The sequence below is a fragment of the Amphiura filiformis genome, chromosome 6 (assembly GCF_039555335.1).
Source record: "Amphiura filiformis chromosome 6, Afil_fr2py, whole genome shotgun sequence".
NCBI lineage: Eukaryota > Metazoa > Echinodermata > Ophiuroidea > Amphilepidida > Amphiuridae > Amphiura > Amphiura filiformis.
Genome location: NC_092633.1, coordinates 69598184 through 69611763, shown reverse-complemented (window position 1 = coordinate 69611763; position 13580 = coordinate 69598184). Strand labels below are relative to the sequence as shown.

At 37.4% G+C, this 13580-nt stretch overlaps 1 protein-coding gene across 2 annotated transcripts; it reads left to right on the top strand.

Moving 5' to 3' along the window:
* The first annotated feature begins 507 nt into the window (after nt 1-507).
* On the top strand, nt 508-12637 carry LOC140155939 (apicoplast pyruvate carrier 1-like). Of its 2 annotated transcripts, XM_072178967.1 has the most exons (11): nt 508-749; nt 3742-3809; nt 4245-4366; nt 5050-5176; nt 5329-5477; nt 7529-7664; nt 7879-8091; nt 8322-8444; nt 10540-10694; nt 11163-11317; nt 11649-12637. In XM_072178967.1, the coding sequence occupies exons 1-11, from the start codon at nt 665-667 to the stop codon at nt 11702-11704; spliced, it is 1389 nt and encodes a 462-aa protein (XP_072035068.1). In that variant the 5' UTR covers nt 508-664; the 3' UTR covers nt 11705-12637. The 2 variants fall into 2 exon arrangements, with proteins under 2 accessions (XP_072035068.1, XP_072035069.1); XM_072178968.1 differs by lacking the exon at nt 3742-3809 and having other exon boundaries at nt 510-749.
* The last annotated feature ends 943 nt before the right edge of the window (nt 12638-13580 follow it).

Genomic DNA, 13580 nt, shown 5'->3' with positions numbered 1-13580 from the left:
GTCCCAATAAAGCCTTTTTGGAAGCTCAAATATATATACAGTCTCTCTAAAAAAAAAAAACCGGTATATATATTTGCAACTGCATTTTTTTTTCGTCTGACCCCTAAATTGTAATGCTTCCGTCGCTACTGATTTCAATCATAAATGGATGGTTTATTAATTTGCATAAACATACTTTATGAGGTACTTTACAAAATGAGAAAACATTTCCACAATTCTACATATTTTTAATCAATGACATGGGTACAATTTCATTGCACATGAATAAAAACATTTAGTATCATTAATACACATGTATGTTTCCTCTGTCCTTTGATGTAGAATGGTACATGGGGTCAAAATAGTTTTGAACCTAATATGAGGGGGGATCAAAAAAGTTTTAGGTCCATTAAGAGGGGGGATCAAAAAAGTTTTGGGTTCACGAAGAGGGGGGGTTAAAATATTTTGACAGAAAAAAAAATCCAGACCCCCCTACCAAAGTATTTCTGAACACTCCCTAAACACGTACATGAAGCGACAATTAGTTGCAATAAACAACACTTTCTAATATTTACATTGCGCTGCACAAACTGAACCAGAAACCAGGCAGTGTATCGATATTAGACTTCTTGCTTGTGGAACTACTGACATTACCTGTAGACAAACAGCCAATCATACAACAATTATGACTTTTATACACTATCGAGGATGGCTGGCAATTACCGGAGGGGTTATCGTGCATTTAAGCATTGGAACTCTCTATACATTTGGTAAGATATTTACAAATCGATGATTTCATGGTTTAGCGGCAATGAACAGTATAAAAATGCTATCAATAATGAGAGACCGTGTTAGGGCTGTACAATAATTATGAGCCCCCCCGGCCGCGGGGAGAGGAGGGTAAAATTAATGGCGTGCTTCCCCTCGACCTACCAAAAATTACTTGCCCAATGCCCATCTCGGTCTGCCAAGATTCTTTGATCCCCCCTAGCTCTTTCATGGCTGATAAACCCCAGCCATTCAGCAAGTGGCTATACTGAATAACCTTGACACGTTTTTCCAGTTGCAGGATATTCAAAATGGCGCGCGACAAAACGACAGCAAGAAAATGGTAAAATTTGACCTTTGACCTGTATTATCTCTATGCACCATTAAGATTTTAAGATTTTTTTTTGTTCTAAAGAAGCCATATTTATTTCCTTGCACTTGAACATATGGGTCACTCCATATGTAATCAAGGAAGCGCCCCACCTGACCCCCTCAGATTTGCTTTATATTTTAGTCATATTTATGTTGTACCTGTAAAAATATTAAAAACCTGCAAATGTGAGGCTCTTACGGATTTTCTGTGGCAGCCATTTAAAGTTGGGGCAACTTTTGGGTCCAAATTTAGACCCCCTACTCCAACTTTAAATGGCTGCCACAGAAAATCCGTAAGAGCTACAGACCGCAAATTTGCAGGTTTTTAATACTTTTACAGGTACAACATATGACTAAAATATAAAGCAAATCTGATGGGGTCAGGTGGGCGCCTCCTTGATTTCATATGGAGTGACCCATATGTGTTGAAAGGATATGATAGTCGTTAGCTTGCGTATTGAGAAAGAAGCGTGCGTCTTGAGCTCAAAAACTGACCAAAATTCTGATTTTATATGTGCCGAACTATAGCGCAGCTTAGGCTAGCTGCACTCACTCGTGGAGGCAGTCTAAAAGCAGATGACCCCATGGCGTATACATGCTCACTCACACACAGAGAGGACAACTACCAGGCTATTGTCAGTAGCCTTATCCCTCGGCTCATTATGCGTCTCAAAACTATTTTAACAACATGTCGGAACAAAATGGCCATGCGTGGCTGTGGATTCAACCTACCATGGCGATTTATGCCATGAAGATATAATGAAGGTCTCCCAAATTCTTGTAGACAAGAAAATCACGTTGAATGGTATGGTATTACAAAATAATAATTTCCTGAAAGGGCGGACAATTGTACTTTTCAGTGAATATGTGCTAAACTACGCAAAAAAAGTTTCTTTATGGTTAGGAAATTTACCCACTATTAAAACATAGCGACTAATTTTGTACATTTGCAAAATAATCGCATGCGTGTGATTGTCTTGCGCATTTTGACACCTCAATCACTATATACAACACACAGTGTCGTGTCATCGCCCCGATATCTTCATGGCAGAAAATGCCATGGTAGGGTGAATCCACAGCCACCGTGGCCATTGTGTTTCCACCTGTTTAATAGTTTTTAAACACATAATAGGCTGAAGGACATCCGACTAAGGCTAATGACATTAGCCTGTGACTGACCTCTGTACGGTCAGCGAGCATACATACGCCATTGTCATCTGCTTTTAAACTGCCTTTACGATAGTCTCCTACATAGTCAGTTTGTGTCAGTCGGTCTGACACTCGTCGATCCTGTATGTTCGTGATAGCCACATACAGTCTGGCCCGAGACTACCTCCACGAGGGTCTACGATGCGCTATATAAAATCCGAATTTTGGTCACTTTTTCAGCTCAAGACGCACGCTAGTTTTTCAAAGCGCAACTTAACGACGATAATATATGTTGAACATATATGTTCAAGTGCAAGGAACCAGATCTGGTTTCTTTATACGAAATCATTTACGGGAGATATTCATAATTTTCCACCCCGGTATCCAAAGATTTATCGTCTGAATATCAATCGTGCATAGCACATTTACGTGTATCGATCCCGTGTATTCATTTCAGTGTCTCTGGCTGTACTAATGTAATTATTAACCGGGCGATGTCGGTGTGCGACACTCCTGAGAAAAGATATGAATGTTTAAGTACCACAAGAAGTCGACAAATAAAAATAGCAAAGAAGCCTATTCAATTGTTTTAGAGCTGGTTCACTGATTCAAGACGGTTTCATTATTCCCGCTTTTCAATTTGAATTTAAAGCATTTTCCTTGATGCATGTCCTGCAACCTGTTGTAGTCCCATATGCAGCAGCCATTGGTGAGGGATTTTACCTGATGCAAGACAACGCAAGACCACACACTGCAGCCAGGACAGCTGCAATCCTGGAAGCAGAAGGAATTGAGACACTTGAGTGGCGCTCCAGAAGCCCTGATCTTAATCCCTTGGAGAACCTTTGGGATCAGCTCAAGAGACGAGTCAACAAGAAGATAAAGGCAGATACAACTCTGGTGGGATTTGCGTCGCATCGTTATCAACATGATCATCGACTGGAACGGAATTGATGAGCTAGGTAACATTCGACGCCTCATTAGCAGCATGAAACGCCGCGTGGCTGCTGTAAGGGACGCCAACGGTGGACACACAAAGTACTGAAAGACTGGGAAAGAAAGAGATTAATCTCAAGTGAAGTTGGAAGCGGCAGTATGATGCCTGAAATGTGCTCAGCAAGTAAACAAAAAATGTTATCTGCATGTTTGTTGTTTTTTTGTGTTTATGCTGAAAACTTGAGGCCTTTTTGCAATTTTTATTTTTCGACCTCCTGTTACTTAAACATTCATATCTTTTGTCAGGAGTGTCGTAGGGTAGTGATTGAGGTGTCAAAATGCGCAGGACAGTCACTCGCGTGCGATTATATAGCAAACGTACAAAAGTAGTCGCTAGATATTAATAGTGGGTAAATTTCCTAACCATAAAGAAACTTTTTTTGCGTAGTGTATTATGCTATATTGTTGTGCTTCCGAAATTTTCTTCAATGACGCAAGTTTACAGGAGATATATCGATACTTTTCTTTTCTTTTTAGGTAATATGTCCCCATATCTGACGTCGTACATCCGAGAGCGATCTAAACCAGAAAATTTAAGATACCAGGTACATATTTTAAAGAATCATGAGTCACAATCCTGATAATAACAATAACGGTTAAGTCACATCGAGCGTATTTATTGAGAAAAATTGCACAAAATTATGTGTTTTTCATAGTTTTTCATCACGAAATACGAGGGTCGGTCAGTATGTAATAAGAGTTGATACTCTTTTGACTTCTTGCAGTCAAACTTAGGTCTATTGCAGAGTCTCCGTTTGGTGGTTATCAGGTTGCAAACGAGCAGTATGCTGACGACCTGCTCATACCGTTTCAAGGAGTCAAAACACGGTTTATTTGACATTTTAAGTTAAACATCTAAATACCCGTAAGAAATTTGGAGTTGGGGTACAAATTTTGAATTCCATGGAGTAGAATCGTGTCAAGACACAACGTTACGAATTATTGTTATATACTTCTTTGTTTTTTCTTCTTTTAATCAGGATACATCAATTATCTTTGCGGTGATGATATGTGGACAAGGGCTAATGATGCTTTTCAGTGGTTTTCTTCTTACTAAACTTGGACTCCGAAATACAACACTATTCGGAGGATGGATAATGAGGTATATAACTGATACAACGTGATTCATGCAAATTAAGCTGATGCCTGGATAAATGTTGATCCGTGTGAATATTCATTTTTATATTAATTTACTGTAGAGATTCATACATATTGAGGATTATTTTTGAAAAACCAGCATCATATAAGTACCAATCCATACTCCATATATTTGAGGTCGAATACCGTAAAATCTCGTCTACAAGCATATAGAGTGTTTTTAATGAAAGATATTCCAATTCCAATTGGTCTTACAATAACACTTGTTTGTATATGCTTGTATCGGTAATTTATTTGCTCAAACTTCACAATGTTATAACTTTGTCGACAAATGGCCTAGATTAATTTAGCTTTCATCAAAATTACTCTATATGCTTGTAGAGGAGGTTTTACGGTATTCGTTCAACAAGTATTCGTGATTCAATCTGTTTCAGTTCACTTTTATCTTCTAACGCGTTTTGCATAGGTCTGGGCCCACTGATGGACCTAAACGTATGTCACTTACACAGCAAAAACAGTGTTTAGAAATTAAACACTTTTCTAAACACAATTTTACCGTCACTTTGTAAATACGTTTAGAAGCTAAACATCATGTGTCGAATTTCTGAACATTGATGGTGTTCAGTTTCTAAACATCTGACATCCATATTCTAAACATTATAAACCTCGTTGTAAATATTATTTCAGTGCTGGCATGTTGCTCTCATACTTGACGATACAATCATCATTTTATGTGCTTGCTATCACGTACGGATTTATGGTTGGTGTTGGTGTTGGTATTGCATATACTCCGCCGCTAGTTTGTAGCATGAAGGTATGCTTTAAGCGTTTTCAAGTTTTAACTTTAGTCCACAATTGTTATTACCATGATCACATGATTGTTATTTTGCTAAACCGATATTTTACATACAGCCAAAATATTACATTCCAATGTAATCCAACTATCATCTTTTCTCCCATTTAAAGTGGTTGACAAATAGAAAGGGTCTAGCGAATGGGTTTGTGGTGGCAGGATTTGGAGGAGGGTCTTTCATCTTTAATCAGGTGCAAACAGCTTATATCAACCCTAATAACGTAGCACCGAATATAACACTACCAAAACATCCTGATGAAAAGTAAGTAATTGAAGGAATTGTTACACATTTTCCGTCGTAATGACTCAAGGCCAAAATCACCTTTTACCCGAATTCACACGAATGCACAACAAAAAATACACGGTTTGATTTAGTTTTTTAGTTGAAAGTAAAATATGAATTGTACATGGCAACAATTGCACATACAATAATAATAATACTTAGCCAGCAGTCTTCTTCTTGGTGATCATAGAGTTCTATTGCAATGTTCTGGATGGCTGATGTATATCTTGTCCTGCGAAAATGACGGCTGATGTATATCTTGTCCTGTGAAAATCACTGTTCAGCGAAGTCCACACTTGCATTTATAATCCGTTGCGTATGAAATCCTCGCACAAAAATGGTGCTGCTTTCTCCAAACACTTTAATTCCTTGCGCAATTCTCCAAACACTTGACACCTTGCGCCGTTCTCCAAACACTTAACTCCTTGTGTAGTTCTCCAAACACTTAACTGCTTGCGCAGGTGACAATCTCCAAAAAATGGTGTTTCTTTCACCAATCACTCTCTTCAGGCTTCTTTCTGCACTGCTCCACTTTATTGACAGATGTGTTGTTTTAAAAACCAGACTCCCGCAAGTCTTTCATACACTCAAAATCTCCTTCGTTGCTGTATTACAATAGTACATTATTGGCTATGTAAACTGGTTCAAACGTACCTCTTTTTGAAGCACCAACACGTAGAAAGTTTACAAACTCTCATAATATTCTGCCAAGAGCAAACTAAATTTTTCCATTTTATACTCACAATCTATCAATAGACCATTCTGCCATGATGTCATCATATCCATTTTACAATTTAAGGGATTTTCCCAATGATGCAGTACAGAGAATGTCTTGGAATAGTGGGGATTTTCCAAGATTGTTAATAATTAATATTTGTCACTTTGTGCAAACGAACTATTTCACTTTTTACTAAGGATTTTTTTGACACAATATGTATTGTTGTGACGACAATTCGTCTTTGCATAATTGATTATAGTGCCGCAAGCCATGTGCATCGAGTGTACGCCATATGCATCCGTGCATCAATTGCACGCCGTCATGGCCGTGGGGAGGTGTCCATGTTAAGAGAATTGACTCGCTTGTTGTTGGCTCTCATACCGAGTGGACGCAATCTTCTCATCTCCTGATATGTTTAGTTTAGGCTCGTTCATGACAGAAAATTTACTGCTTGTCGTGCCAAGCACGTGAATTATATCAAATTCAATTATGCCGCAATATAACTCTGGTAAGTTTAGTAATACAAACATGTGTATGTTATGACCATGTACAATCACAATATATTTTGTAAACGTAATTCTGTTCATATTGTTCTTTCGTGTTAGCCATTCCCTTTCCCGCTCATTATTCCTCTTCCTTTGCGGTATCCATCTCCCCAGGTTTTCATTATAACAGTATGGAAGACTTATTTTAACACTGTACAAAGTAATACCGTTATCATGCATTTTGTGCGAAACTAATTCTCTGTCACGTTGTCAAACTAAGTTTCTTGGACTCTGTAAGACTTTTAGCAAAGAAACTGAAAGAGTTCCTTGCAAGGAATGGCTTACGGTATAAGACATAGTTCTTTGTAACATGGTACAAATGAAATCTTTGTAAGTTTGTGTGAGGGTTAACCGGTTATGCACTTTCTACGAAATGAATTCTATCTTTATCATAATGACCGAATTATTTGCATCTTGCTTGAAAGCAAATCGTGTCTACTACTTTGAACAACATGAACAAAGATGTCAAGTTTTTGATACTTCCGAATGTACCTTAATTATGATTCTTTTCCGGGAAGTCAGGTTTCTGACTTCCGAATCCACATACAATAATTATTCTGTCATTTGTGTCACTCCTGTTTCTCTTTTATATCACTAGTTTTCTGGATATCATTATGCAAAATGCCAAACTTATTAAGTGTCTGATTCCATTAGACATGTTAGAAAGTAGAATTATTACGCAAATTACCAGGCGTGAGACAAATAGGACAACTCTTATACTACATTTTGTAACAAACAATTTACTTTGTGTGTGTGTTCATTTTGAGGTATTTCGATGATCCAGAAGTTCTTGATAATGCACCGAATTCATTCCTAATTCTTGGAGCTATATATGCTGTGATGCAACTAATTGGTGTATTGTTACTTTTTGAACCACAAGAACACCGTCATGACAAGATTCAGGTAGTGATCATGGTGATAGACGAGTTTGATAAATGTCTTTAAAATAATACAACTTCGGGAAACTGATACGTAGTTTGCCTTATCGTATTGTTGTGCGTACATTTCTAATTCGGAAGAAGTACCACAACGTGTATCCGAAAAGCATCTATATATACCTTTGGCATTCTATGTTCAGATTTTCCCCTGTAATCTGTCCATCTTTGGTTTTATACAGGGCAGTCTCCCCAGCAATGAGAGAGTGCCATTGATCAAAAACGGAGATGAGGATGGTCATGTTGATCCATCCATCGAAACTGCATTGGATCCGAAGGGATCTGGTCTGAATCTACGTCCGACAGAAATTGTCAAAACTCGAGCCTTTTGGATTATCTGGAGCACATTTGCCCTTAATGCGCAGGGTCCGATTTTTATGACAACGCTGTATAAGGTACGTTTGCTGATGGAATATTTTCTCGCTTAAAACACTGAATATTCACGAATAATGAAACCCTTTCAACACGCATGAACAAGAGTATTTATGTATGGGCCATACCGACAGAGTAATCTCAAATACTTAAAGATTGAAGATGCAAATCTTTGTTTATTACAAAGCAAATCACAAAATGCAATTATCTTTGTCAATTGTGTCAACTCTCATATATCATGCTTCATTTTCAGGCATTTGGTCAGACTTTTATATCAGATGATACCTTTCTAGCCTTGGTTGGCGCTTTTGGTGCAATTGGTAATGCAGGAGGGAGAATATTTTGGGGAATACTTGCAGACATGTTTTCATATAAGGTTAGTGATCAAAGATATCATATGGCGCAAGAACAGAGTCACATGAACAAAGAGTCATCAATGGCCAGGGAATCAGGGGGTTCACATCAATATGAAATCGGTGCAAGGCTGAGACTTTGTAGTAAGGGGCATTCGGTGAGAGGAACATGTGAAAAACATATGGGGTCTTTCGGTGAAAGACGCGGACTTTTGGACTTAACTTAGGAAGACATTGGGTAAGAACATGATTTTTTAATGGGTCAAAGCCAAAATAGTCTCACAGAAGTCTCAAACATTTCATTCCTATAACATTAAAGAGTTTCATTTGTAGGATTGTTTCATACGATTGGTGAATTTTTGATACGCAAATCCAGTAAAATGGTACTCACTTTCTGAGCTTTCGATGACCGGTTATGTCATCTTGATCACAGATGTCCAGGCTCACTGCACTTCCCACCATGGGACTTGGTAGTCTCATTCCCACCGGTTCTTGATTGGTTTAGCAGCGAGTCGTAGACGTGATCCAGAGAATACATCCCAATGTCTCGATTCATGGTTTTGTCGCCCCTCCTCCTGATCCACATGGCTTCACGGATTTTTCTAGTAAACTGATTTGAGTCTTTGTCTATTATTTTTGCCCCCTCCCAGTTGATAACGTGGTTTTCATGTGCGATATGGTCTGTTATGGCGGATTTGTTTTTGTTCTGTAAGAGATTCTTTTCTTATGGCTCTGGGTCTTTCTGATGTTCTTTTACTATGATATGGGGCCTTATAGCGGTGGCAATACGGTATTTCCAGAAGATTCGTTGTAGTTTTTATGAGAGTCCTTCTATGTATGGTAGTACTACCATACCTTTCGACGGGTCATTGTCACTTTTCTTTTCTTTGGTTTCCTTCTTTGATTTGTTTGACATTTGATGTTTTACTTTGTCAAATGACCATCTGGGATAACCACAGTTTGTTAACGCTTTCTTACTTCTATGTTCTTCCTATTTCTTATCTTCCTCTTCAGTTACTACGTTCTGCATTCTATCAAGAAGTGTCCGGATTACGCCCAGTTTTAGATGTAATGGAAGTTGGGATGCGAAGTTTAAGTATTGGTCTGTGTGCGTTTTTTTGCGATAAACCAGTAGTTTTGTAGAGCCATCTTGTTTCCTGACGATGAGTGTATCTAAAAAGGGTATCTTTCCTTCCACTTCTTCTTCGTATGTGAATTTTATGTTTCCTGATGGGTCTACCTAGTCAAGGTGATCGGTTAACTTTTCAGTTGAGTTTTTCTTGATGATTTCCAATATATCGTCCACATAACGGTGCCACAGCTTTGGCTTGCAGTCCAAGGGGGCACTGGCCATGGCTTGTTCTTCCAACCACTCCATGTAGAGGTTGGTGACGATTGCACTCACAGGACTGCCCATTGCTGCACCGAAACGCTGACGATAAATATTGCCACGGAAAGAAATATCCGTGAAGCCATGTGGATCAGGAGGAGGGGCGACAACACCATGAATCATTGAGACATTGGGATGTATCCTCTGGATCACGTCTACGACTCGCTGCTAAACAAATCAAGAACCTGTGGGAATGAGACTACCAAGTCTCATGGCGGGAAGTGCAGTGAGCCTGGACATGTGTGATCAAGATGACATAACCGGTCATCGAAAGCTCAGAAAGTGAGTACCATTTTACTGGATTTGCCTACCAAAAATTCATCAATTTCATTCCTAGTTCTAAATAGTTCTAAGTGGCTTCAAATGGTTTTGTTATTTACAAATTAGTGACAACATCGATGATAAATCAAAGGCTCTTCAAATTGACAAATAAGGACCCTTGGTTGACAGATCGAACATAAGGGGTCTTTGGGAGACAGCTTGTTTATGAAAAAACAATATAGGATCTTTGGGCATGTTGGGTGATAACGATGCTGGAAAAGTGGGTCTTAACACCCTGCATACGCGTCACCTTAAAAAATGAGAGTCCCCCGACCCCAGTTCTTTATCTGGTAAATTGCTTGTGCATTAGTTAATCATTAACTGCACATGCAATATTTTCAAGAATGTCTCTTTCTTGCATCTTCCTAGTACCATTCTATATTAAGGATTTATTTTCATCCTTACAGACTACTATGTTGTTCCTATGCAGCACATTTACAGTGTTTATGCTGATAATAATGACCGCTCCGTATGGAGGGAAACCAATGTTTTTCATTTTGATTTTCATCATCTTCGTTATTTTTAGTGGTAATTATTCTCTATTTCCAACAGTTACTGCCAGGTAGGTTTATCTTTATGCATATAAAGGATATAAAATTTCTTCATTCAATTAGTCAATTCCTGTAACAATACTTCAACATTAAAAATGTCTTTTAGACGCCTTCTAAAGTCATCCAACCCCCATTTTTTAAACAAAATTTGGATTCTTTTGATAAAGACAAACTAAATGTCTGAAAGTCTAAAAGACGAATACTGAATTTGACTACTTTTCTAATGCTTTTTCTATTAAACATTCATGGTATCTTGATGAAGAGTAGGCCTATTGCTTGACAGCTAGTATTCCTTTCTTTAGAGGGGACGTTATCACGTTTAAGTCGTTGGTCCCGTGATCAAATAAAGGCACGCCTGTAGTAAGTTGTAAGTCAGTTTCAACCTTTGTTCCAATCCGCCCTGGTGCTGGCACCATCATACACTATGGAAGTGTGGACACTATTATCATGATTATAAAGCTCTTTGCATTTTTCTCCAGGGCCTTCGGTTCAGCGCATGTAGGTGTGAACTATGGTCTCGTATTTTCATCTAATATTATCTCAGGTCCTATAGCCGTACTCTTACCTATAGTATTACAAGACACTATTGGATGGAATGGCATGTTTGGTCTGATTTCTGGATTCTCCGTCATAAGTAAGTTCGCAAGCGCCTCATCGCCTTGGCTAGCCTCGATATCTAATAAAAGCTTGGACGACACTTTATCAGTCCGGAGGGGGAAGGGGTTAACTTACGATATCAAAAAGAGATTTTAAATATTCAAATATGTAACTTGTAGATGCATAGTAAATAGGCTAACATGTAGTTATTGTATCGTTTTTGTCTTGTTTTGAAATTATGGGGATGTTTTAAATATCTCTCTGGTTCATTGTGTGGTGTCCTATAACGGCACAATTTTGTGTTTTCTTGCAAATAGTCAAGCGTATACTGTTGGAATTTTATTCTTACTATTGTTTTGTATTTGCAGGTTTTATATTAACCTTGACGTTCAATGTCAAACGACCAACAGGAGAAAATATATAATAATAATAGACTTGATAGAACAAAGTTCCAACATACGGAATTCAAAGCAGGGCTAGCGATGTACCTGAAATATACATATATTTTCCGTTCAGGTGGAAAATAATTGGAAAATATCATCAGATACTTGGTAATACCAGGAACCACATTCGGAAGTAGCATGCCGTCAAAATACACTGAACAGTGGTTTACCACGAAGTCAAAATACAAGGAAATGGGTTTCAACATTATAGGGGCCATTCTCAGTGAACGACTCCAAATAAGGATTTGGGGGGGTTTTCTTTTCTTTGTCAAAATTTAGAAGTACTGATATATCTTTGTTTTTTGTTTCATAAAAAGTTAGACAAATGGTAAAATCTTTGTCCTTAACTATGGAAGTAGCGGGATCATGTTTTAATAAGGACACATAATATTATTTTTACATGTAATATAATCTCTTCATCAAAGTTGCAGCGTGTTTTGCAAATTCTTTATTAAAGGCAATTGGTTAGTGCTTTAGGAAATATTTTTATTGCTAATGTTTTAAATGATTTTCGCATGTCCCCACTCCTCCGGTCACATGACCACCGTTGTGTGGTCAAGAGACAGCAGACCGTCATAGATGGCTCTGAAAAGGTAACTTTTAAGGTTATGTTAATTTTAAGCTCATATCAATATGACAGAGTTTAATATTATCAAACATGTACCATGCTAAATTATTCTAGAACCAAACTTGAAGTCGTAATGATTTTCCTTTTCAATGACTTTTATACAAACGAGATTACGTCACTGGGTTGGCACAAAGAGTCTGACATTTTGGGCGAATAGGTTATTTATGGATTATGACAATATTGCTATTAAAATGCACACATTTAAACCTATTTTATAAGTCTTAAAAGCAATCAATTAAATGTTAAATAGTTAAATGGTTTACAAACATCAATTTATCCGTCTTGACAAAATGAAACACAAAATATATACCATAGTTTGCTATATCTGAGAAGTCATCTTATTCTAGAACCATGGGTCCGAGTTCAACAACCCTATATATCCTGCACAATATATATTACCTAGACTCTGCAGATATGGCAAACTATATATTTTGTGTTTTATTTTGTCAAGACGGATAAGTTGAGACCATTTCCATTGCAGTTAGAGCATTTAGAAAATTTTACCCATGTACAATTGACCTATTTTGACCTATATCTCATTAATTAGGCATTATAGAGATATATGACTATTGACTCTTTTACTCCTTAGGACCCAAAGAAAAAAATTCTGCTATTTTATACATCGATTTAAGCATTTTAAAATTGTATCCCCTTGTGCGACCTGTGACCTCATTAACTCAATTTGCTCAAGGATGCCAATTTGGCTCCCGGCTGATTCTGAATCAACACACCTCTGCAGTAGTACGCAACTTCATGCTTATACGGCAATTTTCTTCCGACTATTGGACCATCATGATTCCTTCCACTCATTCAAAATGAGAAATTCTAAGTTCTCAAAAACACCGATTAAACTTACATGTAATTAAATTCAAAGCAATCCCTGTTATTTTTCATAACTTTATTAATAATCTCTTTTTTACAATACCTCAATTATTGGCAATAATTATTTCATTGAAATGAGCCATTCAGATCAGAGTAAATTAAATCAAAATTAACAAAAATTTATTTCTGTGTACAAATATCAACTGAGATGAGCCACAAGTATTAACATAATGCTTACAATTATATTGTGTATAATATACATGTAGATACATACACTACTATCATCTACATAACCAAAATTGTCATGAAACACCAAAAGAAATATTATCAACAAGATGCCTAAACAAACAAGTATACTTTCACTTTTGGAATCCAGCAACATGATCAAATAGTAGTGAAAACGTTTT

Bases quoted from the DNA above. Each gene is read 5' to 3' on its own strand.
- LOC140155939 (XM_072178967.1), top strand. From the start codon at position 665: ATGACTTTTATACACTATCGAGGATGGCTGGCAATTACCGGAGGGGTT. The intron at 750-3,741 runs GTAAGATATTTA...TTTTCTTTTTAG, and splicing joins TGGAACTCTCTATACATTTG to GTAATATGTCCCCATATCTG. The intron at 8,445-10,539 runs GTTAGTGATCAA...TCATCCTTACAG, and splicing joins CAGACATGTTTTCATATAAG to ACTACTATGTTGTTCCTATG.